Raw genomic sequence first — 26653 nt, forward strand, 5'->3', positions numbered from 1 at the left:
GCTTAACTCAATTTTCACGTTGTTTCCAAGTTATGGTTTCCTTTCTATTGGCTTGAATCAGTCTGGTCATCCTCCCCCAACTTCTATAATCACGGCTCTTTCACCCAGAGAACTGCTGCTTTCTAAATGTTTTCTCCTCACTCTAAACCCTAGAGATGGTTGTGTAAATATCCAACTGAATCAGCATTTCCTTTTTTTGCATACTCAAACTACCATGACGTGTTCAAATTCCCATATAAAACCTTTCTTCCCATTCTGATGCTCAATTTGAGCCTCCACAATTGTCTCGACAGTGCCTATGTACCTAATGGTAGCTGCTGGGATCAGCTGATTCAATATTCGCATTAATGTATGGCTGAAAAGGTCCCTGCCTAAGCGCTCACTTGTGTAAGTGCACTGTGTGAAAACATAGCTTTACTAACAAGTTTTATTCCCTAATTTAGAGCAGTGTTTACCTGTACAGTCAGTCATTTCTTTGTAATCCCAGAAGTCCTTGACTTACCTGTGTACTCTGATGGTCTCCAGCAGATTCAGATGTAATGGCCAGAGGGTAAACTACTCAAAACTACGAACGTGGTAGAGTACAGGGTTGAGTTCTTAAACGACATAAGGGAACAAGTTTCTCTTCATGCTTTGAGGGGAAGTTGAAAATAACGCTGATGAAGAGGAAAAGGTTGCATTTCACCACAGAGATGTGAGTTTGATCAGCGTGACGGTTTAAAATCTGCTTAGTAAGATCAGAAATGAATGCTAAATCATGACACAAAAGCAGAGATGAAATTTATTTACGAAACATTAAAGGTTTCGAATCATTTCAAGCGGTTGCACTGAAGTTTGTCGCAGGGCATGATTCCTTCAAACATTATTACTGCACATAATTTTTTTTTGCTCAAAAACAACTTCCGACAATGGGCAGATTCATGTGAACGTTTTACGGTAAAAGCTACTTTCTGCATTGATCAAGCCCTGTCTTCTTTTGAATTTTTACAGCAGCGCCACATGGAGGTTAAGTTTACGATAGCAAGGCTTAACATTATGGAATCAACGTGCAGATTAGATTTCATACCAAAAAATTCAGTTAATTTTACAGTCACAGATATCGCCTAGTAGCTGTGCTGAAATATTTCAGCTTCCTATGGTCACACACAACATGATAACACTACTTATTCAAACTTAAAAGTACAAATTAAAAAAAAGGAAACGCCTAATTCAGACGTCAAGCATTTAAAATTCTACAGCACAATAAGTAACTAAAACAATCAGGGGAAAATACGACTGTAAAAACTGTCCCAAAATAATAAAAAGAGACATGGACGTCGGCAATTCACTTCGTCCTTTGAGCGTCGCAGGGGAACAAAACGCGCTCAGCCACAGACAGGAAGAGGATATTGTCACGTGCATCAGGAGGCGGCGAGCGGCGACGCAGTCGGACGACGGTCCTGGAAAAAAGAAGCAAATGACACAAATGATCTGCCTGCAACTGTTAATATGAAGCACGTTTTCCCAGCTATGAGGTCACTTTGATTTGAGTTCTCTATATTGAGTCTCGCTCTTTAGTCAGAGACTACTCGGTTTGTCTTTGGCGGGTTTATTTTAAGAGGTAGTGGCTAAAATCAATCTTAATGCACAGAGGTGCATTTACATCAAACTTGTCGAACAGCTCTTTGTACGGTTGTTTGTCAAACATCGATTGCCTGAGACATCTAGAGAGTGCAAGAAGAGTCACAAGCTGCCTCTGCCTTTACAGGGACGAAAGGATATTAGCAAAGATATGAACATCAGTCTACGTCAGACCTAGTCTCACCTTCACATGTAAGGGCCGTGCTTAATAAGCGTAGCGTGCTGGCGGTGGCGGAGGCAGCCGATCTGCGTAGAGGTCCCTACCACGTGGAACTCCATAACCCGGCACCCTGGAAACCGGCGAGAGTCGGGAGCGCTCGTAGGAGTAGCCATTACTGGCAGGGGGCATTGGTGCATTAGGCACTCTCCTAAGGGGGCTTCGATCTCGGGCATAGTACGAGGACGGAGGAGGAGGGAGGGGCCGACGCTCATACGGGTCAAGCGACGAGGTCATGAGACGATCTCGAACGACGGCTGAGGGTGGCGGGGGAGGTGGAGGGACGCCAGGACGCTGGTCTTCATATGGGGGTATGCCATACGGGCGGGCTCTGTACTTCTCGTAGTAATCTACCACGCTGTATCTGTCCCTCTCCCCTTCATAGGGACGCTCAGGATAAACAGCTCGCCTAGGGGGAGGGGGTGGCAGAGGAGGAGCAGGGTAACCTGGGGGCATGCGGCCTCTCATGTAGCCAGGAGGGGGAGGAGGCTCATGTCGCTCTCCAGGATAGCGAGGTGGCCAATAACCCCTATCTGGAGGAGGGGGATAGTCGTCCCGTTCGTCATATTTGGGGCGGCTCTTAGAAATCTGGACATGGATGCGTTTTCCTAAAAGGGGTGGATAAAACAAAAAAATCAGATTTGAAATAAAACTTTTCTTTGCAACATATTTACCAGTTAAAACATTTACCTTGAAATTCAGTATTGTCCAGTCCCTTGATGGCATCCATGGCCTCATCAGAGTTTGACATGTGTACAAAAGCAAAATTCTTGACAACAGCACACTCAGTGACTGTGCCATACTCTTCAAAGAGAGCTCTGAGCTCATCATCTGATCCCTTTTCAACATTAGCAACATGAAGCTTAACCGAACCCTGGTTCTTCCCATGGCTGGCCTCCACGTTGATTGGTGTGCCGTGAAGCTTGTAGAGATGCAGGTTCTTTATGGCTTTTGTGGCAGCCTTTCGGTCATCCATGTGGACAAAAGCGAAATTCTTGATGATGGCACATTCTGTGACTGTGCCGTACTCTGTAAAGAGTGCCTTGATTTCATCCTGGTCTGCATCCTGGGGCAGGTTTCCCACAAAAATCTTCACCATTGTTAGGGCTCTGTTTAATAGCAAAAAAGGAAATATTCAGGAAATAAGTGGAAGATGCTTGTTTACAATTAATAACATTTATCTTTATTTATTCTTTCTTGTACTCTAAATCAGGGGTGTCCAAACTTTTTCCACTGAGGGACACATACAGTAAAATACCAGGATAGTGGGGCCATTTTCATATTCCTCGCCTTGAGGTTCTTTAAAATAATAAAACCACATCTTATGTAGGTTACAATATGCTAAGTTGTTGAGTTTGCCTAATTGGTTAACAGCTGACAAGGTAAATAGACAATCATTTTCAGGATTTTGGGAGGCTGATCAGACTTCAGAGGGCCCTGTTTGGCCCTGGCTACCACTGGCCTCGCCTCTAAAATGTTACTGGTTAATGCTATTTGCAGCAGTACTCTATCGGGGAGTCATAAATCAAAATATTGCTATGACTGTGGTTGCAAATCTGTTCACTTTTTACAGTGTTGTCCCAAATAAGTCACAAAAAACGTATGAATACATTTTTGTCAAAATGTTTGTTTACAGAATTGACATGATAGCACCGTTTTGTGCAGAAATGACAAATTTCGATACATTCAAGCACAAACTTCATGTTCAAATGTGGGCTATGTTTCATTTCATATCAAGAATTGGCTGAGGGCCAGGCCAGACCAGAATGGGCTGTGGGCCGCAGTTTGCCCCCAGGCCATAGTTTAAACACCCTAAATCTAAAAATTATATAAAAGTATTTTTTGAATCAAGTGTTCTGTTGGTAGGGTAAACAAATGATCATTAGTGTTGCGTGAGAAGTCTAATCACAGATGCAATCTCAATGTCAGGCTGTACAATTACATAACCATAACTATAAAACTGACCTCCTCTTGGATTCCGCTTCTAGCATTTCATATCAGTTTCAAAATATACTGCAATGGTATGATTTGGCAGTATTAATGTGGGATGCATAAACAATATGCTGAGCCCACAGAGGTTTACAACACACCATTGTTAATACAAAAAGGCCAGAAACCAAAAGTAGACTTTTTTTAAAATACTAATGAAACGAACCATCCTGGTTATTCGAGGTTTGTCCAACAAAAGAGGCCAACAAAACTGTAAGTTGACAATGAAAAACTAAGAGGGGAATCCTCTCATTACTGATTAAACATACCATATAACGGTATCAAAATATACTGATTTGATAGAGTGAAACCAAACTATGTCGCATGCACAAAGACAGCCAGGATTTTACGCATATAGGTTTTATGTAAATACTACAACCACCAAGTCGCAATTTAATACGTTACTAGTGAAATTCTAACATTACCGGCGACGAAAAAACGGTGTTATGGTTTAAAAGGTGACCATTTAAACTAACGACTTCCGGCTAATGCGTCAGTGTCCAGATGAATGTCTTAATACGTTTATTTTCTTTTCTACAAATACAGTAAGTCGGTGTCTTTGTATTTACAATAAGAGCACACTGGGTTGGACTCGTTTCGTCTTGATCTTCTGTTGTAGCAACGACATTAACACACACATACACACGGCTGAAAGTCGCCAGTTAACATGGTCACTCTTTCGACCGTTACACCGTGCCCATTCTTTGTAAAATGGCTGACGTTAGTGCGACGACCGTTGACCACATTTCTGGTTTCAACATTATTTTAAAAGAAATTGAAAACGTATTTTGGAGCTTGTTGTGAAGTTGTGGCAACAATATAGTGTTAACAATGCGAATTATCCGACAAGAATTAGTGCGCTTCGTTTTTGCTTAACATTGTTAATGCTAACGGCTAACTAGCTACAGCTAGCCTGCTGGGCAACACAAAGCCAGGCTACCGAAAAAGGGACCGCAATGAAAAGCGCAAAGTGGTGCGTAAGCACTATGTTATGCTATATAAAACATGTCAATTGTTACATTTCCATGAGATGTGTGTTAAATGCTAATATTTTAGATTACCGTTTATGCCGGTCGGCGTCTGCGACGTATTCAAACCCCTCTTCGAGATCCTTCCTTGTGCTGAATGGACTTCCGCTCCGAATTCTCCAAAGCCCGAAGCCAGCCCGTTTCTTTTCTTCTCCGCCTGCATTTTTTTTACAACAACTACAGCGTCACCTACTGCCATTGGGGTGTTATAAATTGATGGGGGTTTCAACAAACTTTATTTTTGTCTACATCAACTGACCAGTTAACCCCATTCCATTCGTTAAAACTTAACAGCTGCTCTACATACAGGTACATCTAAAAAAAACAGAATATCATGGAAAAAGTTAAGTATTTTTTGTCACTCATTTCAGAAAGTGAAACCCATATATTATATAGACTTGTTACACACAGAGTGAAATATTTCAAGCCTTTATTCCTTGAAATGTTGATAATTATGGCTTACAGATAAGAAAATACAAAATTCAGTGTCTCAGAAAATTAGAATATTACATAAGATCAATAAAAAGGATATTTTGAACAGAAATGTCAGCCTTCTGAAAAGTATGTTATTTCTATGCCTTCAATACTTGGTTGGGCCTCCTTTTGCATGAATTACTGCATCAATGCAGTGTTGCATGGAGGCGATCAGCCTGTGGCACTGCTCAGGTGTAATGGAAGCCCAGTTTGCTGTGATAGCGGCCTTCAGGTCATCTGCATTGTTGGGTCTGGTGTCTCCCATCTTCCTCTTGACAATACCCCATAGATTCTCTATGGGGTTCAGGTCAGGCCAGTTTGCTGGCCACTCAAGCACAGTAACACTATGGTCATTGAACCAGCTTTTGGAAAACACAGTGGACCAACACCAGCAGATGCCATGGCAGCCCAAATCATCACTGACTGTGGAAACTTCACACTGGACTTCAAGCAATGTGGATTCTGTGCCTTTCCACTCTTCCTCCAGACTCTGGGACCTGGATTTCCAAATGACATGCAAATTACTTTCATCTGAAAGGACTTTGGCCGACTGAGCAACAGTTCAGTTCTTTTTCTCCACAGCCCAGGTGAGACGCTCCTGACATCGCCTCTGGTTCAGGAGTGGATTGACACGAGGAATGTGACATTTGTAGCCCATGTCTAGGATTGGTCTGTGTGTAGCAGCTCTTAATGTGCTGACTCCAGCCTCAGTCCGCTCCTTGTGAAGCTCCCCCAAATTCTTGAATGGATTTTACTTGCCAATCCTCTCAAAGCTGCGGTTCTCCCTTGTGCTGGTGCACCTTTTCCTACCACACTTTTTCCTTCCACTCAACTTTCTATGAATGTGCTTGGATACAGCGCTCTGTAAACAACCAGCTTCTTTAGCAATGACCTTTTGTGGCTTACCCTCCTTGTGGAGGGTGTCAGTGACTGTCTTCTGGACAAATGTCAAGTCTGCAGTCTTCCCCATGATTGTGTAGCCTTCTGACCCAGACTGAGAGACCATTTAAAGGCTCAGGAAACCTTTGTGGAGTTAATTAGCTGATTAGGGTGTGACACCATGACTTTCCAATATTAAACTTTTTTCACAATATTCTAATTTTCTGAGACACTGAATTTTGTGTTTTCATTATCTGTAAGCCATAATCATCTACATTTCAAGGAATAAAGACTTGAAATATTTCACTCTATGTGTAATGAGTCTATATAATATATGGGTTTCACTTTCTGAAATGAGTGACAAAAAATACTGAACTTTTTCATGATATTCTAATTTTTTGAGATGTACCTGTACATACCTTATCCGTTAAGTCTTTGCGCATGTACCATGTGTATGCTACCAAACAAGTCTTAATAATAATGGTTCAACCGTTCTTGTATTTATTAACTGATGCCGTACGTCCTTCCTGTTATTTCCAAGCAAGAGAGGAAAGCACGTGAGTGACGACTTCTCCTAAATAACCTAAATGGTTAATGGTTTACAGGATTATTTTAGAACAAGGATTAGTAATATAGTTTTATATGATTTTCTATGACAGCATGGCTTGGTTTTTAGTCATGGGTTGGTTTTTGATGCAGCTGGTGCAATAATGAAAAATAATGCAATGACTTCCTTTCTGTTTCACATTGCATCATTGGGGACTTTTCTGTACTGTAATGGTGCGTTTAAGTACACATCTTGTATATGAGATACACATGTCAGATTTATCACTATACTTTCTAAACATAGTGATAAATCTGAGATGTGTATCTTATACACATCTCAGATTTATCACTATGTTTAGTTAGAGGTTGAGAAAGTATAAGACTGTTGTATACAGGCAAAAAAGGAAGGTTACTTTGGTTAAAACTCACTAAAAAACAAACTAAAACTAAACTAGAAAAGATTATGTATGTCCAAGGGGCTTGCATTTGCATTTTTTGGCCTTTCTGTATATGTTAACTGCAAAACCACCAGTTACACTGACAGATTGCCAACACTCTTGCTTATCAATAGCACTAAGCTCTCTTATACTGACAGAAGAAATCTAAAATGGTCCTTTTCAGCAATGATTGCTGCATTTTCCTTTTGTACTTGAAAGCAGCACACTTACTACTGGGTCTTGGTCTTGAGTGACTCCTCCTCTTCCTCCTCCTCCTTCTCCACAAGAGGGGAGTAAACACCAGATAGCAAATATGACTTAGCAGGGCAGTTCCTGTTTTCACTCTCAGTACCATGATCTCTTGTTCCTATGAGATTAGCCTACTTTTGATTTTTCCTCATTGAAGGACAGAGCCCAGATCTGTATCTCCAAACTGAAAAACTTCAAAATTCAGGTAAGACAAAGACATCAAATGGCAGGAATTTCTGTAAAATGTAACTTTACTTTTTTTCTGGTTAACCCTTTTAGAATCCTAACTGTTGTTTGTCTGAACAGCCTTTTATACCTAAGGTTCAACAATTCACTTAATCTGTTCCTGATTTCATCATTTATCCAGATGAGTGTGTCCCAGACAATGGAGACAGAGGAGGATCTCCTCACATGTCTCCATATCAAGATTTACCACCCTCAGCAGAGCTCTAAGGGCCTCTACCACCTTCTTCCTCTAGGGACCAGGGGCCGATATTCAGCTGATGACCCTCTCCGGCTGGGACGTGACGCCAACGCCTGCACCTTTGCACTGAACGACATGCGGGTGTCTCGCAAACAGCTGGTTCTCTTTGCCTACCGGACCCCACAGAGTCCAGATATGCTGTTCACCATCCAGAACTTAAGCCAGAGAGGGAAGCTGTCAGTGAACAGCTCAGCGCTGGGCTATCTGGAGAGGATGGACCTCCCTGATAAGGCCCTAATCCGGTTCGGAGAGTATGAAATGCTCATTGTCCGCGAGTCAGGCGAGGCTAAAGCGAGCTTTGAGGTGGAGTTTGAGGTGCTGACAACATCTCCATCCAGAGAGACATGCATGTGTGTGCCCAGTAAGAATCCAGTCATGGACACAGGCTCCTATGGGATTAACAGTTTAACAGCTGAATTTTCATTGATGGGCCCACTGGAGATTGACGAAACTCTGATTTGCCAGTCGTGATGTGAAACCAATGCCATCAGATGCTGTTACTTTGCCTTCAGAAATATTACTGCACAGTTGTTACACGTGTAAACTGAATAAAATCCCCTTCTTCAATGTGAAATCATAAATCGGTTTCATCCTGCATGCACTGCACCATTTCTATGTATTATTTTAGCTATCATTCTTTGCCTTTTATATACTGTGATAAACATTTTTAGAGCCATGTGTAGGTTTTCTACTTGATTTCATTAAATTATTAAGAGATTGTGTTTGGGTTTTGTCTTTTCTGAGTGTGACTGTGTATAGCTGTGCGTTGCTATCTGAACCGAGAAATTCCTAACACATGTTGTTGTTTCTACTGGGTCTTGAGTAACTGCTCCTCCTCCTCCTCATGAGGGGGGTAGACGGCAGAAAGTGCCAGCATGATAGTTCCTGTTTTCACTTATACAACCATCATTTACTGTCTTAGAGACGGACCCAGACAGACTATTCTTCTTTTAAGGACAGAAGAAAACACCAACATCTATCTTCAAATAGAGAGACTTCAAGATTCAGGTAAGGCAAAGACATCAGACAGCAGATAAGTGTATTATCAGTAGTTTGACTTTGGTTGTCTGGCACACCACTTTATCTCACTGCAGTCTGAAACTGGGCGATACACTGCGTTCCAAATTATTATGCAAATTGAATTTTAGTGTCAATTCAATTCAATTTTTTTGTTTTTCAACTAAACTCATGGATGGTATTGTGTCTCAGGGCTCTTTGGATCACTGAAATCAATCTCAGACACCTGTGATAGTGAGTTTGCCAGGTGAGCCCAATTAAAGGAAAACTACTTAAGAAGGACATTCCACATTATTAAGCAGGCCACAGGTTTCAGTAATATGGGAAAGAAAAAGGGTCTCTGCTGCTGGAAGCCTCAAATAGTGCAATGCCTTGGACAAGGTATGAAAACATTAGACATTTCACAGAAAATTAAGCGTGATCATCATACTGTGAAGAAATTAGTGGCTGATTCAGAGCACAGATGGGTTCGTGCAGATAAAGGCATGATGAGGAATGTTTCTGCCAGACAAATTCATTGGGTTAAGAGAGCAGATGCTAAAATGCCATTACAAAGCAGCAAACAGGTATTTGAAGCTGCTGGTGCCTCTGGAGTCCTACCAACCTCAAGGTGTAGGATCCTCCAGAGGCTTGCAGTCATGCATAAACCTACTATTCAGCCCCCCCTAACCAGTGCTCACAAGCAGAAACGGTTGCAGTGGGCCCAGAAATACATGAAGACTCATTTTCAAACAGTCTTGTTGACTGATGAGTGCCATGCAACCCTGGATGGTCCAGATGGAGGAGTAGTGGATGGTTGGTGGATGGCCACCATGTCCCAACAAGGCTGTGACATCAGCACGGAGGTGGCAGAGTCATGCTTGGGTTGAATCATGGGGAGAGAGCTGGTAGGCCCCTTTAGGGTCCCTGAAGGTGTGAAAATGACCTCGGCAAAGTATATGGAATTTCTGACTGACCACTTTCTTTCATGGTACAAAAAGAAGAGCAATGCCTTCCGTAGCAAAAATATCTTCATGCATGACAATGCACCATCTCATGCTGCAAAGAATACCTCTGTGTCAAAAAAAGCAGGGACAGGTAAAAAAAAAAAGGCTGGAAAAGTAAGTGGTACTAATGAAACACAGCTGGAGGATCATTTTGCAAATAATTAGGTTAACTGGACACAGGTTAGTGATGTGACTGGGTATAAAAGAAGCATTTTAGAGAGGCAGAGTCTCTCAGAAGTAAAGACGGGCAGAGGTTCACCAAACTGTGGAAAGCTGTGTCTAAAAATTGTGGAAAAATGTTAAGAAAAAGGTTCTCTGACATTAAATTACAAAGTCTTTAAATATCCCACCATCCGCATAATATCATAGAAGATTCAGAGACCCTGGAGACATCGCTGCACAAGGGACAAGGCCAAAGGTCAATAAAGTCTGTTTCTGTTTCTAGAAATAATTGTCTGTCAATTGCCATGGTATCCACAAACACATGTTGAAGCTGGATCATGCAAAGAAGAAGCCATATGTGAATGCAATCCAAAATGCAGCCGTCTTCTCTGAGCCAAAGCTCATTTTAAATGGACCTAGGTAAAATGGAAAACTGTTCTGTGGTCACTTGAATCAAACACAGTTCAGAAGCCTGCATCTCTGATAATGGAAAAGTGGGTGGAACTGGAAAGGGGGGCAGACTCCTGGCCAGTTTCAGCCCATTTTTCCTAAAGTTACCATTATTTGTCGGACTACAGCATGCTTTTCTCTTTTGGTGATAACTTTTGTTACTACTCATTAAAATAATGTTGTTTTTTTTCTATAAAATCAGTTTTAAGAAATGTTGCCAATGGTTTTGTTTAATTTAAACAAAACTAAGTTTAGGACCGTTATTTTTGTTGCAATGGTATGAAATAGATTTTAATATGGTGGATTTTTGTTTTGACATACCACACATTAAGATCACGGTCTTTCAATAGCAATTTGTTATTTCTTTATAGTACAAAATAGGGATGTATATATTGGAAAATCCATTTAGCTACAAAATATAAAGATCAATATTTTGGTCCACATGTTTAAGACTCATAATCTGATGTCACTTATCATTCAACTACTCACTATATTCTTTCCTGATTTCTTTATTTTTCCAGATGAGTGTGTCCCAGAGTATGGAGACTGAGGAGGATCTCCTCACATGTCTCCATATCAAGATTTACCACCCTCAGCATAACTCCAAGAATCTCTACCTGCATCTTCCTCTTGAGACCAGGAGTCGACACTCAGCAGATGACCCTCTCCGGCTGGGACGTGATGGCAATGCCTGCACCTTTGCACTGAACGACACACGGGTGTCCCGCAAACAGCTGGTCTTCTATGCCTATCGTATCCCACAGAGTCCAGATATGCTGTTCACCATCCAGAACTTAAGCCAGAGAGGGAAACTGTCAGTGAACAGCTCAGCACTGGACTATCTGGAGAGGATGGACCTCCCGGATAAGGCCCTAATCCGGTTCGGAGAGTATGAAATGCTCATCGTTCGTGAGTCAGGTGAGGCTAAAGCGAGCTTTGAGGTGGGGTTTGAGGTGCTGAAGGTTCCTCCATCCAGGGAGACATGCGAGAGTGTTCCAAGCATGAGTCCAGTCATGGACACAGGAACCAGTGCCACAGCTGAACAGACAAGCATGGGCACATGCAGCAGTTCCATCGATAGGCTTGATGTATTTTAGCATCTTCCAGTCATGTGCTTTAAATGAATGTTTTCCATTGCAATCTGGATGCTGTCATCTTCTATCAAAACTAACCACTACAGTCCTAACTACCATTCCCTCATCGATAAGAGGACAAGACATGCTCCTTTTCCATATTTTGTAAGGACGTTTTTACCTCGATATCACAGATCCTTTTGACCTTTTATTGTTAAATCAGTCAAAATTATATCAGCTCTTGGTTCTGGTCCTGTTTCTTCTGTTTTGCTTACATATATGTGTTGTTTAATTGGTACATTCCTGTTTTCTGTATGTTTTTAAACATAAGTAGCCCCAAATTAGCTGTCCCTGAGGAAATAACTAAAACAGTTTGAAGTGGGTCAAAATGAATGCGAAGCAAGTCATAGACACAGCTTTATTAAAGGTTTTATCCAAGCATCTTACTCTGAGTGTTGGTCAGCCATTTTTATAACAAGCAGTTCAGGGACACACCAGTTTTATGGCTCTTTCATGCGACCCCCCCCAAACAAAGCAGAGCGGCTCTGCAGCTGACACTTTGTAAACCAGTTTTCCAGGTTAACTTGAGATAAGGTAGTCTGCATTTATCTTCTCAGGTTACAGACACAGGTCAAGCTAGAAACTAAAAACGAGCTGGAATTTAGGTTTGCTCTCTGTGGGGTGAAATCAAGGCTAAACTGTTTGGAGGGGAAAAAAACATTTCACCTAGGCGGACCTTCAGCTGACATCAGAGAGATACCAGCGGTAGATAACGACAGGTCACATTCAGGTCAGATCTAAGAATTTGAGCTATTGTTTTATAGTCATATGACAAAGTCCGGCCTCAAATAAATGATATCAGATAAACAATCAGTTCTTAACAACTGAAGGCTTCAACATAGTCAAGATAATTTTGGACTATGAAGCATCATCCAAAGCCCATAAAACCTCCCCTGCCTGAGTAACAACACCATTACCGTCCCTGGATTTCTGGAAAGTCAGTCAAGAAGGGAGGGTCCTTCAGGGAATCGTCATCTGAACTGAAATGACCCCAATGAGCCAATAGTATTTACCAAAAGAGAAAAGGAGAAACATTTCCTCTAAAAGGAACACTAACAGAAGAAACTGTAGTGGCAAAAAGGTGCAAGTTTGTATCCTGTCTCGTGACCAATGCATGGTGGGTAAAAACTGAAAGCAGGCTTGTATTGAATTTAGCAGGGTTTCAGTTTCAGTCTGACAGGACTCATTTTCTTACATAACACGGAATATAGCAGCATGGTAGTCATCGCTGAACAGGAACATCTGCATTTTTACTTAGAAAAAGAAATTGTGATATCTACATCAAGGGACACTGGGTCATGATAAAAAAAAAAGTTAGCATGCCAGCAAATTCAGCCACAACTGAAATCTATTTTTGTCTCTAGTGATTGAGTCTCAATGCAGCGTTCAGCCATCCATTATCTACACCGTTTATCCTGTTCAGGGTCACAGGCTCAGCTGTCACTGGGCGAGAGGCCAGGGTACACCCAAGAGTGGTCAGCAAACACCAGGAGAACTCACAGCTACGGGCATTTTAGAGTCACCAGTGATCTCAACTAATGTCTTTGGTCAGTAGGAGGAAGCAAGAGTACCTAGAAGAACATACAAACTCCATTCAGCAGTACCAACATTTCTTTTCCAGGGGTGTCTAAACTACAGGTGCATCTAAAAATATTAGAATGCCATGTAAATTTTCTTTTTTCTACCATTATTTATTTCAAAAACTAAACTTCTAGTAAAGTAAAAATGTTTTAAAAAGGCCAATTTGCAAATGTTTTCTGAACCTTCATTCTCTCACTCTGGATCGGTACACACAACCACAATCATGGGGAAGATTGCTGACTTGGCAAATGTCCAGAAAACTATCACTGACACCCTCCACAAGGAGGGTAAGCCACAGAAGGTCACTGCTGAAAGGGCGGTCAGTGCAGATTCATTGAAAGCTAACCGGAAGGGAAAATGTGGTAAGAAAAGGAGCACACACCACAGGGCTGAGCTAAGCCTTCAGAGGACTGTCAAACAAAGCAGATTCAAGAACTTAGGGGGCCTTCACAAGGAGAGGACTGAGTCTAGAATCAGTGGATCAAGAGCCACCACACATAGAATTGGACTACAAGTGTCGTGCTTGTATTGTGAAGCGACTCATGTACCACAAGTCATTGAGGTCTCACCTGGGCTAAGGAGAAAAGGACTGGACTGTTGCTCAGTGGTCCAAAGCCCTGTTTTCAGATAAAAGTAGATTCTGCATTAAATCTGGTACTCCCAGAGTCTGGAGGAAGGTCGGAGAGGCCCAGGAACCAAGGTGCTTGAAGTCCAGTGTTTTCAGTTTCCACAGTCAGTGAAGGTTTGGGGTGCTGTGTTATCCACTGCTGCTGGTCAACTTATCAAGTCCAGAGTCAAAGCTGTCAGCCATCTACCAGGAGTTTTTGGAGACCTTCATGCCTCCATCTGAGAAGTTTTATAGAAATTCTGATTTCCTTTTTCAGCAGGAGAAGCCAAAACTACCAGAAACTGGTTTCCTCTCCATGGGACGACTCTGTACTACTGGCCAGCCAACTGGCCCAACCTGTGGAGAATCTCTGGGTAAATGCAAAAAGGAGGATAAGTGGCACAGACTGTTAGGCTCCATGCCACATAACTTTGATGCAGTAGTTTGTGCAAAAGGAGCCCTGACCAAGTACTGACTGCAAAAACGAACATTATTTTACAGATGGTCAACATTAATGTATCATTAATCCCTAATTGGGCTAATATTTTGAGATAGTGGGTTTTTTGTGAGCTGTAAGTCATAATGATCAAGATTAAAACAAAAGCAAGTCTTGAAATATTTCACTTCGTATGAGATGAATCTAGAAAAATGGAAGTTTAACTTAGGTGCACCTGTACTTTTCTGTAAGTGGCCCTCAATGGAAAAAGTTTGGACACCCCTGACTTCAAACTTTCTTTGGTGTTTTCACAGTGATATTGAAATAAAGCTCCCTTGCCTCCATGTTGCAAAATCAGACTTAAGTTTTATATTCATATGTGAAACTATCCTTGCCATTTAAGCCAAGAAAACAGTAATTTATAAAAACAACATAAATGAAAGCTGCTTAAGAAAAGGTGGCATCTTTTAGATGAAGCACAGGGCAGCTTTGTTTATATAAAACAAATGTTGGAAATGGTTTTTATATTATGAAAGTTAAATGTGAAGTTGCAAACACCTACTGCAGCACAATAAATTAAGTTTTAATGTTTTATAGTTGTCGGTCGTCTTAATTTTTATTAGCAATGGTACCTTAATATAGGAGTACACTCATAAGGCATGCCAGTTCAACTGCTCATTAGCACATTTATACAATTACCAATTACATGGCACTAACCAATGCATGTAAGAATGTACACAGTTGAAATGAACATCCTTTTTTGTTGGATAACTGTTTCCTTTGTATCTGTTTATCAAAATCAATAAAAAAAATATAAAAACATTTGGTTAGGATGGAGTCTGGGTTATTAGGGGGTGGTGGTTAGGGAGGGGAAATTAATCAAAAATTAAATTAAATCGCAATATGGCCTGCTGCAATTTTCAAATTGCAGAAGTTGCAATTTTTTTTTAACTTGAAATTTGAGTCAAAATACCAGTTTAAAGCTTTTTTTGCAGCAGTGGTTTTATGCATTACTTATGAATGCAAACATTCAAGACTCATTGTTTAGAACAGTCTACAAAAAATCCTTTCTTCAATTTTACAGATTTTTCTGATTTAATGAGGATGACATAAAAATGATCATTCCCTTCAATACAATAATTCCAATCAAATTTGCAACAAGTAAAATCATCACAATTAGGTTTTTTTTTTCAAAATTGTTTAGCCCTTCTTTAATATAATATTGTGTTGGTTATAATATATAACAATTTATTACAATAAAATACAATAACTTTATTAATCCCCAAAGGGAAATTAATTTGTCTGGAGTCTCATCTGTTTATGGTAGAATTATACAGTCTTATTGCTGAATATTGGGGAATTTATATATATATATATATACATACATACATACATACACACACACACACACTATTCGGAGAAAAAGAAATCGCAATTAAGAATCTTTTTCCAAATCGTTCAGCCCTCATGGTGGTGATGGTTCCTGACTGTTGAGTACAACTAACTTAAGGGATTCTTAACTTTAGCATCATTTTCTTCTCACATCCCCAGATAGTACTCTCCCTGATCACAGTACATTCACTTCTTCCTTATCTTACTTCTCACTACAACTGCACTTGGGTTAAATTTATAGTCTTTAAGAATGAAACTCCATTACTAAACATGTGGGAAGAAAAAATACAAACATTCTACATAACTATTCTACTATTTAATTGTCCTTTTTTTACCTGATCATTTTAAACATCCCATGCAACAGTAGGTTAAAAACAAGTCCACATCCAAAGTTCACAGTTTGAGATCATTTATTTAAAAATATTCATCAGCTTACAAGGCCAGCAAACACTTCAATATAACCATCTACAGTTTGTATAAAAAGTATGGGCTAAAAAAGAAGTTTCTTTAAAAAAAAAAAAAAAGAAGGTTTAAAATTGTGTAAAAAGAGGTAATAACACAGTTCAATTTATTTTTTTTTTACAATTTTACCCAAATTTTTAGTAACAACTGGAGCTTTATTTTTTTTACTTTTTTATTGGCCAACATACAAAAAATCTGTTACAAAAATATTTCACTTAACTGAAGCTTATTTACATCTGTTTGGTTGAGTATCCCCCTAAATATATATATACATATGTGCTTCAAACCTCAGTCAAATAGTTGGAGGGCTCCAAATACTTGGCGCCATTTTCTTAAAAGGAAGTTTGCGTTGAATACTTAGCTGGATTTAAGAAGAGGTGATCTGTCAAACAGATCTACAATTAGGTCTTCGATTGGACAACAACTACTTTTACCATAGCGCTTCTATTCGTTAACAGATTTTAAATAAAGAGGTGTGACTGAATCGCAGACTTTGGGTTGTTATTTAAGGGATTCAACAAAATGGTACTCATTGTAGGGATAAGAAAACTGGCACACAGGGCCATGTAACTGCTCCTCATTTGTCCAAATATTTAAAAAAAACTCTGATAGTGGAGGTTTTCTGAATGAACTGGCAGTAAATCCTAAAAGACAAATGTATGAAATCCCTTCAAATTAAAGCTGCTAGTTTACACTTCAGTCACAGCTTTTTTTTTATCCCAGGTCTATTTTGGTGGTTGACAGAAGCAAAGGATAGAAAATGTGTCAATTTACAATAATTAACAGCTTAACTGGTTTAACTTTCCTGCATGAAGGCTGCGCCAACTGCAAAGATGTAACATTGCAGGTTTTCTAAGGACCTGACGCTCCAGCTCATCAACCATTGGCCAAGCTTTCCCTGAAGAGCCACTTCTGCTTCCTGTAAAACAAAATCTCAGTTCAGTCAAAGCTCTCACAGTGGACAACAACATCAACTCCATGATCAAGTCATGCTGCTTTACCTTGGAATTAAGAGCCATCTGATCACATTTTCCTCTTGTTCTGTTTAGGTACTCAACAGCTTCCACACCAGAGAGATCTGCGGAAAATTAAGACATTATAAGCATTTCTGCCTCAGATGACTGATATTGGCTTTTATTCCACTATCACATATAAATAATGCATTAATAAAAGGCCAAAGCCTTACAAAAATCCTCAAGCACAACTCAAATTTGTATTTATTAAGACTTTGTTATGAATGATGAAAAGATGAATTATTAACTTCACATTTGAAATGGAGGAAGAAAATGGTGAGGATTGGGGAAGAAAAATTAAGTGAACAAGAAGGAAGGCCAGAAGCATACTCAAAAAGAAAAACAACTGCATTTTTTCTGAATGTGTCATGTTACTTTACATTTTTCAGAATATGGGAACATTATGGTTTGAACTAAAGATGGAGGTAGGATAGAAGTTTACTGCATTAAAATTTAAATCAATACCAACCTTTCCTCAACTGGATGCTGTACATCTTCCCAGGATGACTTACCATGAAGCGGCATCTCCTGCTTACAGTCTAAAAAAACCTATAAAGAGCAAAAATACTAAGAAACCCAAGGTTGCATATAACTCTGCCAAAAATACAAAAATGTTCAACTTAAGATAAAGGAAGATAGAATGTATAAATAGTAATGATGACAGTGAACAAAGAGTTTCAAGTACAGACTATCACAGGACAATAGAACTGTGGACAATATGGATAATTTCACTTTCATAACAAAGGTTCAACAAAAGATGAGAATACAGATGACAGCAGTTGGAATTGTCCTCATGGTCGAATACTTTTAGAAGGATTTTCTTTGTGAACATTTACAAATTCCATAAGAATGGAGCAGTCTTCGGGGAGTGGGGGTCCGACTCAAAGCTGTTTTTGGTTCACAGTTAACGTTCACAGATTTTGCAGGGGGGGAAAGGGCTCACATGGCTGGCTCAAGCCTTTTTGGCACCCTTCGTAATAAAAAGTGATTGCCCAGAGATTGTTCAGAGTTCAGGCTTAAATTAAGCTGTACTGTCGTTAATATTACCTGGAATATGTTCTGGGGACACTACACTACACTACAGGTCCTCAGCTGAAAGCATGTGTGCATGGAAGCGTCTATTGTTGCATACACAGCTACAGAGCAAGCTGTGCAGTTATGGTAGCGCATTATGTATGGACCACAAAGACAGTGTTAATTTTGGTAGCCATTTTTAATTTTAGTCTTTAAATGAATTGCATTTTAGTTTTAGTCACATTTTAGTAATTTCCATCCTTTTTAGTTTTAGTCCATAAAAAGTCCTCACATTTTAGTTGTTACTTTTAGTCCAAGCATTTCTTACCTAAATTTGGTACCAAATCATGGTAGTGTGTTCTCAGCACTCTGCCAAACCTGAGGTCCCTGCTTTCTATAGCTGAGAGGCAAAGAGATACAGCTACGTGGTTTTTTGACAGATTTACCCAAAGTGAAGAAATATCACAGATTTTGAATGTCCGATGAAACCTATATTACATTTTAGTCATCTTGATGAAAAACTAAATTTAGTTTTTGTCAGTTTTAGTCATCACAGATTTTTTTTTGTTTTTTTTTAGTTTGAGTCCAGTTTTTGTCATGGGAAAAAAGGCTGATCAACATTTTTAGTCATAGTTTTAGTTGACAAATTTAACACTGCACAGAGACTTGCCTTCTCATCTTTCTTGCCTCTTTATTTAAACCCGTTTCATGTTCACCAATTTAATTTAAGCAGATCATCTCAAAGATCAGATCTTAAAAACTTTCCAAATATCTTGCAGAATCTAATTAGTATGGCTGTTTTTAGAAGAACCCTTACGTCTTCACGTGTGAAACCATTAAAGTCTTTGCCTAAATATCTATTGTAGTAAGGCCCATTTCCACACCTCATGAAGGAAAAGTATCAGATTCGATTCGCTACCAAGCTGCATCGTGATGTGGAGGTGGAAGATCCTGAAAAGATTTTAAAATGTCCAATAATCAATAATTGACACTTTAAATACTGTGGAACAAAAAGGTGGGAACAAAAAGGTGGAACTCTGACACCCAGCACTTGACAGCAAGATTTACATTATCAGTTATTCATCTGTGAAAAAGGACATTTTTATGTTCATAATTCCTGACGTGTTACAAAGAAAGGATGCTGCTACCTTTGGTTCAGTGCAATTTTAAATATCCAGTTTACAAACATCTTCCATTAGAGGAGAGTGGAAATTTTTTTTTTTTTTTTTAAACACAAATTTAATGTTTTAATTTTGTTTGACACAGTGAGAACTACAGAAATGTAAAAAAAAATAAAATTAAAAACTAAGTGCATCAATCGGCTGAGAATCGAATTGTAGCCCTATGAATCGTAATTGAATTGTGGAGTGCCCGAAGATTCCCACCTCTAGTGTAATTGTTGCATCAGAAATGAACAAGAAGTTCATGGGATGGCAAGACCAGCCAAGAGATTATATTCTTCCATGCAGCAATTTTAAAATTCTCTCTTTTTCAAACAACTTCTATGTATTCATCTCAACGTCGCGTACTTTAATCTGCAGAAGCAGGCAGGCGATGATTGTCCTTTTTGTGTAGCTGAAGCATCAACTGATGCCCTTAACCTATTTTGGAGCGCTCGGTCTGAAGGACTAGACACGATCATATTTCATAAACACCTTCATGATACCAGATCTATAACCAGGGTTTAAAGCTTTGACCAGGGAAAGCTTGCTTAGTGCTCTACCTCTAAAAATTTATGCTGGGGGTGCGAGTCAGTTCACAATACTGTTAAAGCTTTCATCGATTTTGTTTTCCCCAATAATGACTCCAGAGAGTTATGGCAAAAAATCTAAACGGCTGAATCGAAGCGCTCGTCCTCAAACCTGTGGCTTGCCTTCATTCGTAGGAAGTTTTTTTTAATTGGGCACTGCATGATTTGAAACATTACCAGTGGAAAAAACAACAACTAAGAAACTTAACACATCCTAGAGGATTTACAATGCGTGCTACACGTGACAGGCATTGATAAGACTGAAAAGATCTGGCCTGGTGAAGAGTGGCCTACCCAACGAGGAATAACTTCACAGTTAAAGCGTTTTTGGTTTGATTTGTTTTTATTAAAAGGCCTTCAAATGAAAAGCATCTTGTGAAGTAAATAAAATCATACACACGGTGCTAAAGACTTTCGCAAAAAAAAATAACACAAAGCGTAAAAAGAACAAAACCACACTGGAACTTTTGATTTGTCATGCTAACAAGTGGCGCAAATTTTACTGATTTCGGTACAACCCCTACACACCATGTACTATAATGAAGCACTTAAATATTAAATCTCCATTAATTCTGAAGATTCTTGCCATCAACCTGCAACCTTAGTCTAAACACAATGTTTTTGCAATGTCTAGAATGTTTCTCATTTAACCGACTTCCCTTGTTATGAAATAACAGTCACCAAGAGGTCGTATCCATTTAAAGACTGAACAAAGTGTTTTTGGCTATTAAAGTAATGTGTCACACTGAATAGACTGAGCACCTACTCTGCAAACATTTGAAGGATTTGAAAAGTAAAACAAGCAGAGGAACAGAAAAAGCATAAACAGCTCAGAAGAGGATGTGAACTTTAGACAAGGAAACGTATGGTTTTAAATACGGGGCTGTCCGCAAAACAGCATCTTCCAGTAAGTCTCAGAGGAACGCAACGCAATCCGCCATTGACGAGGGGATGCATAGCGCCACGTGCATCAGCAGACGGCGACGATCTTGTCATATTCTAAACCTGGAAAGAGAGCACACCACACATGTCAAGGAGCGCGTTTTACTCAGGGTTCGCGCAAGACTTTTCAGTTATATTTTACGTTTCTATCAGCAATGTTTTACTGTTGAAAACTGATTTCTTGGATGGACTAGTTTCAGGAATTACGAGCTTTGATGGAGATGGTTTTAAGCGTGATTCTCCCTTTACTTACGGACAAAAAATTATTGGTAGATATTAAATATTTCTCAATTATTCCAACTCTTGTAAATGTAATGATATGAATCATCCACTTTGTAGTCTCACCTTGGATTTTGTTCCAGTGTCTAATAGCCTGCATAACGGGGCGGTGGTGGTGGTGGCAGTGCCATCCTGTCAGCATAGGGGTCCCTTGGGCGTGGGGCAGGATACAGCTGAGATCTGGACAGTGGGGACAGACGGGAGCGCTCATACCCGTACCCATTACCAGCTGCTGGAGGAGGCGGTGGGGGGGCACGTCTGATTGGGCTTCGGTCCCTGGCCATGTAGGATGGAGGAGGAGGGGGAAGAGGACGGCGATCATATGGCGACTCCATTCCAAGTCGTTCTCTAACCAGTGCTGAAGGAGGAGGTGGAGGAGGAGGGGGGATGGCACGGGAACGCCTGTCATCGTAGCCCCCTGTGCTGTAAGGACGCGCTCTGTATTTCTCATAGTAATCAACCACCCCATAGCCATCTCGATCAGCATAGCCACGTTCAGGATATGGTCGCCTGGGTGGAGGAGGGGATGGTGGTGGAGGAGGGTAAGCAGGCATACGGGCTCTGTAAGGAGGCTCAGGCCTTTCCACTGGATAGCGAGGAGGATAATAGCCTCCTCTGGCTGGTGGCGGTGGAGGATAGTCAGCAAACTCATCATATCCTCCTCTGGGTCTGCTTTTGGATATCTGAACATGAATGCGCTTTCCTAAAACAAAAAGAAAGTACATAGTACCTCAAAATCTGTGGCTAGAGAGAGCATGGTGACCCCTCTAAGCTTAAAGCTCTCCAGTCATTGAAAAGCATAGCTTCTTACCTTGAAACTCTGTGTTATCAAGACCTTGTATGGCATCCATGGCCTCATCAGAATTGGACATGTGCACAAAGGCAAAGTCCTTGACAATTGAACACTCTGTGACCGTGCCGTACTCTTTAAACAGCTCGCGGAGTTCTTTTTCATAGCCTCTCTCCACATTGGCTATGTGGAGCTTCACGGGGCCCTGGTTCTTTCCTCTGCTGGGCTCCACATTGATAGGCCTGCCATTCAGCTTATGTTTATCAAGCTCAGCAATGGCTTTGTTGGCAGCCTTGCGGTCATCCATATGCACAAAGGCATAATTTTTGTACTTTGCACATTCAGTCACTGTGCCATACTGAGTGAAGAGAGCTTCCACTTCCTCCTTTTTGGCTTCAGGAGACAGGTTCCCAATGAAAATCTTCACCATCGTTGCACCAGAGTACGTCTACAAAATAGAGAAAGACCATCTGAATCAATATAGGCTCCCATGAAGTAAGAGCAAGTTAACAGTCAAACAGCAAATTGTTACAGATTCATACAAGACACAGCAGCCTCCTGCCATGATGAAACAAAAAACAAGTCTATGAACAGAGGTTCATTCATAATTGCAATATTATTAAGTTGATGAATTGTGAATCAATTTGAGCAGTTAGCATAAACATTTAAATTTGTTGTGATGCAAACTATCATCGACATGATCTCAGTAGCAGCAGATATCCAATTATGAAGTAAAATATCGGTATCAGCTGATAAGAACATTTCTGCCAACATTTACAACGGGGATTTTGGCTGTAAAAATCCACCTTGATCACCTGTAAATATTGGCTTTTTGACCAAATGCATTAGAGTTTTTGCTGGGCCAACAAACCTATGTTAGCTGAAGTCTCTTACATCATTATCACTCCTTACACCTTTAATAGCACATTTTAAGGAGAGAGTTTTTAGGTCCAAACCTCATTTTCAATATAAGTATTTGCCAAAATAAATTTTGTAAAAAAAAAAAAAAAAAAAAAAGATTAAATATATAAAATAAACAATTAGAATATTGGATATTGGCACAAATCCAATATCATAGACCTATAACAAACTGCAACATTAGAAAATAAGACATTAGGCCAGTGTTACTCAACCAAAGAGCCAAACTGTTGAAAAATACCTTTGCAAGAGCCACAATCCAGATGCGGAAAAGTGGCAAAAACAGCTTGAAGTAGCAATAACAAAAAGTTAAAGGTGGCGAAAATGGTCAAAAAGCAACAAAAATGGGGAGGACAAGGTGATAAAAGGGTCAGAAAGAAGCAAAAATGGGTGAGAAGTGACAATAAATGAGTTACAGGTAGCAAAAAGTGGTCCAAAAGTGTCAAAAAATGAGTGATAAGTGACTAAAATGGGAAAAAAGCATTTAAGAGTGGCAAAAAACTGGCAAAAAATAGGAAACAAGTAGTATGTAATGGCATAAGGTAGCTTAAATTCAGTGAAAAATGGTGGAGAAAAAAATGGGGAAAAGGGCAAAAATGGGATAAGTGGCAAAAAGAAGTGGCTAAACTGGGCAAAAACTAGGAAAAAGTGGTATTTAATGACAAAAGTGGGTAAAAATGGGGAGGAAAAACTTTTAAAAAGTAAAAATGGGACAAAAGTGGTTAAAAAAATGGGTGAAAGTTGCAAAAAATTGTCAAAAATGGGCAAAAATTTGGGAAAAGGCGGTATATAATGGCAAAGGGTAGCTTAAATGGATGGAAAGTGGCAAAAAACTGTGAATAAGGGTAAACAAGTTTGACTTTAGCAAGGTTTTCTGGGAGAATGTCTTAAGGAGACATAAAAGAGCCACAAATAATCACAAAAGAGCCACACGTTTAGCATCACTGCATTACGCTATTATAGTGTATTTTTTAATTGAAGAGATACACTAAAGTAATTTTAGAAGATAATGTCTTTTCTCTGTTTCTACATGGTCATCTGTAAAGCCCATGTATTCTCCTGGATGACCTGCAACATGAAGACAAGTAAAATTTTACTTTGTAGCCAGGTACATATCTTAAATTGAATGTAGTTGAGCATTTTCCTTTATTCATAAAACGTATCATGAAGGGTTATTGAAAGAAGAATTTAATTTTCTCAGCTCACTGCAGTGTTTCTCTGTACTTTCCAAAATCGCGTCACCTGAACGCAACTCGACGTCTGGAAACGAAATTTACGATCCCTGACGGTGATAGCCGAAGAGTTCCGAGGGCGACCCGAATAACGTCATTAACAGGAAATAGAAAGCTTGTAATCAAAGCGTTTGCCGGCTACAGGCCAACGAAGCCAAATTCAAATTTGCCGAGGGAAAACACAATTACCTTATAGTAAAATATAGACTTAGTCGTCTAAAAAAGTTGCTTATTCCCACGTACTCGACTGCAAACCAAGAAATATCGTAAATGAAAGTCGACAACGATTCCGTCCAAGCACTTCCTTGTCGGCTCCTTTCTATGGTTCTATCACCATGCTAACATTAGCTGTCTTGTGTTAGCTATTTTGTCTCCCGTCTGATAAACAGAATAAACGTCTGTTCCCTTAAATGCAACTGCATGCAGCTACAAAATCATTTTAAAAAAGACGACAGCTCACAGAGGAGCCAGATACAAAAGGAGAAAAACTATGAAACAAAAGCGTTAGATACTCACCGCTCGCGGACGGCGCCACAACGATGTCGAAACTCCGGAGATAGGATACGGCGGATACGGGCGCGAGATAAGCGCACAAGTCTGACTCTCATTGGTGGAGAGTTCTGTCTTTCAAAAAAGCACGAAACATGATTGGATACTATTATGATGCAACAACTTAACCGGAAACGGTAAGGTAGGACTGTTTTGTTGAAAGTTTCGGATTCATACCTGTTATCAAACGCTAATTAGCGCAGAACCACGTTTTAAAAGAGCATTATTCGGTTTGTTTGCATTGTTGTAGTATTTCTATCATGCCTTAAATCTCTATTAGAAAACGTTTACTTTAGTTACGTTGGTCAATCGGATAATAGACCCTATGATTAAACTTATATTATGATAACTTAATAAAACTCCCGACCCCTTTGAAGACTACAGGAAATGGAGTGGAAGTGTTCTTTAATCAACCATTAAATAACCTTTATTTAGGATTTGAGAGGAAGCATATTTTAGGAAAATTTACCAGAAAAAACTTAAATAATAATAAAGCTTTTAAAAAAAGCTTCTCCCATTGCATGTATTTAACTTTTTTTATTAGTTTTAACTTTCTGTCGAGCTCAGGTAGGCTAGTTTAATTCTTTTATATATAACACATTAAACGTAATGAATTCTTTCTCTCTTTTTTTTACACAAAAACAGTCAGGCTATTAACATTTTCAACACTTTGTAAGCCAAATGTAAACTTTAACTCATCTTGGCCACTTTTTAAAAAATAATTTTTTCCCATTCCCTGTCTCTTATTTAGTGTGAAGCATGTTTGATTTCATTTATATCTTCCATTTACTATTCATTTAATGCATGGACAGGTATTCTAGGTGTGAGGAGGCTGAATTGTCGTGTGGAAATTCAAACATTTTCTCACAGTCAGTCGATGGCAATGGCAAATTTCTTCCATTTTTCAACCATAGCTTAATGTTTGCAATGAAAATTGTATGGATGTATTTCACATTCATCTGGGAAAGCTCCCATATAAACTGTTTTGAAAGGGCAGGACTTTTCAAAAAGTTCTTGGAAGGTGGTTGGATGAACATTCAGTCCGTCACGTTCATTGGAGGCTGTTTGGAGCAACAAGACAAAATCAGGGAAGCATGCACATCTCCGGTAGTAACCTGAGCTCAACAAACAGGCACTGCTGTAGTTTATTAACGGTGGAGCCTGTTGGAAATCTCTAGAAAACAACTGCTTTTAACTTGTTGTCATTGGAATACGGAGTAAAATATAATACATAGATTAGTGTCCACTTAGGGCTTCCATATATCATTGACTTTTTGCTACAATCTTTTGATGTATATTCTCAACCCACTAATAACAGCATCACCATCCACTCATGGGTCCAGAACCACCAGTTGAGAACAAGTCCTTTAAATTACCTCAAATTAAGCCCAAAACCTTGACTAACTTGATTGTCCTACTTTGGATTTATTCTGAGGGTGACTGAGTGTTTGCTTATAGAAACGACCAGTGTGAGTGCGCCTTAAAATGTGCCCAGGCATGGTACGGATTGCCTTGACAAATTACAAAAATCTCGATGTTGGAAGTACCAGAGATTGAACAGGATTAAAGAAGAGTTTAATTTTTAACCACTTGGGGGCAGCAAAGACCAGGCTGTGAGAAAAACACAACTTCATAATAGTTAAATGTAAATATTAAGCAGGAACTGTATGAGCTAACAAGAGAACATTGACAGTGATATATTGAAGAGTCATGTGCCGAGGAGTATAACTGTCTCTAATAGTTTTTTAGTCCACTCATCATTTTAAAGGACATTTCCACCAAATTCCCCAAATATAAAAATTAATTTCCCTGTTTTAAAATGAAAATACCTAAAAATTTCAGGGAAAAGTCTCCCCCAGAAATAAGTCAAAATCCACCAAAAGTCCAAACATATTTCCTAGGTTCTTATGAAAATGCAAAAAAAAAAAATGTCAACGCAAATTTCCTCCAAAACTTAAAAAAAAAAAAAAAAAATGAACAACAAACACATCTCCCATATTTCCATGAAAATAACTAA

General features: G+C 39.5%; 4 protein-coding genes across 7 annotated transcripts; 2 read left to right on the plus strand and 2 right to left on the minus strand.

Annotated features, from left to right (window-relative positions):
• Positions 1-769: 769 nt before the first annotated feature.
• rbm4.3 (RNA binding motif protein 4.3) lies at positions 770-4998 on the minus strand. The gene is made up of 4 exons (XM_041779284.1): positions 4888-4998; positions 2528-2946; positions 1805-2445; positions 770-1439 (listed from the first exon to the last, which is right to left on the minus strand). The coding sequence occupies exons 2-3, from the start codon at positions 2934-2936 to the stop codon at positions 1826-1828; spliced, it is 1029 nt and encodes a 342-aa protein (XP_041635218.1). The 5' UTR covers positions 2937-2946; positions 4888-4998; the 3' UTR covers positions 770-1439; positions 1805-1825.
• A 2486-nt stretch (positions 4999-7484) lies between these two features.
• On the plus strand, positions 7485-8641 carry tifa (TRAF interacting protein with forkhead associated domain). The gene is made up of 2 exons (XM_041779288.1): positions 7485-7644; positions 7807-8641. The coding sequence occupies exon 2, from the start codon at positions 7807-7809 to the stop codon at positions 8392-8394; it is 588 nt and encodes a 195-aa protein (XP_041635222.1). The 5' UTR covers positions 7485-7644; the 3' UTR covers positions 8395-8641.
• A 146-nt stretch (positions 8642-8787) lies between these two features.
• Positions 8788-15026, plus strand: LOC121504214 (TRAF-interacting protein with FHA domain-containing protein A-like). 3 transcript variants are annotated; one of them, XM_041778893.1, is made up of 3 exons: positions 8788-8931; positions 11060-11456; positions 14137-15026. In XM_041778893.1, exons 2-3 carry the CDS (start codon positions 11060-11062, stop codon positions 14235-14237), a joined length of 498 nt encoding a protein of 165 aa, XP_041634827.1. In that variant the 5' UTR covers positions 8788-8931; the 3' UTR covers positions 14238-15026. The 3 variants fall into 3 exon arrangements, with proteins under 3 accessions (XP_041634827.1, XP_041634825.1, XP_041634826.1); XM_041778891.1 differs by having other exon boundaries at positions 11060-15026; XM_041778892.1 differs by lacking the exon at positions 8788-8931 and adding an exon at positions 9265-9321 and having other exon boundaries at positions 11060-15026.
• Positions 15027-16079: 1053 nt separating this feature from the next.
• On the minus strand, positions 16080-24663 carry LOC121504512 (RNA-binding protein 4B-like). 2 transcript variants are annotated; one of them, XR_005991471.1, is made up of 6 exons: positions 24604-24663; positions 21959-22385; positions 21214-21850; positions 17632-17711; positions 17151-17227; positions 16080-17068 (listed from the first exon to the last, which is right to left on the minus strand). XR_005991471.1 is itself a non-coding variant. In XM_041779325.1 (4 exons), the coding sequence occupies exons 2-3, from the start codon at positions 22365-22367 to the stop codon at positions 21234-21236; spliced, it is 1026 nt and encodes a 341-aa protein (XP_041635259.1). In that variant the 5' UTR covers positions 22368-22385; positions 24604-24663; the 3' UTR covers positions 17720-20931; positions 21214-21233. The 2 variants fall into 2 exon arrangements, 1 of the variants encoding a protein (XP_041635259.1); XM_041779325.1 differs by lacking the exons at positions 16080-17068; positions 17151-17227; positions 17632-17711 and adding an exon at positions 17720-20931.
• Positions 24664-26653: the final 1990 nt, after the last annotated feature.

This window comes from Cheilinus undulatus, linkage group 22 (genome assembly GCF_018320785.1).
Source record: "Cheilinus undulatus linkage group 22, ASM1832078v1, whole genome shotgun sequence".
In the NCBI taxonomy this organism is placed as follows: Eukaryota; Metazoa; Chordata; class Actinopteri; order Labriformes; family Labridae; genus Cheilinus; species Cheilinus undulatus.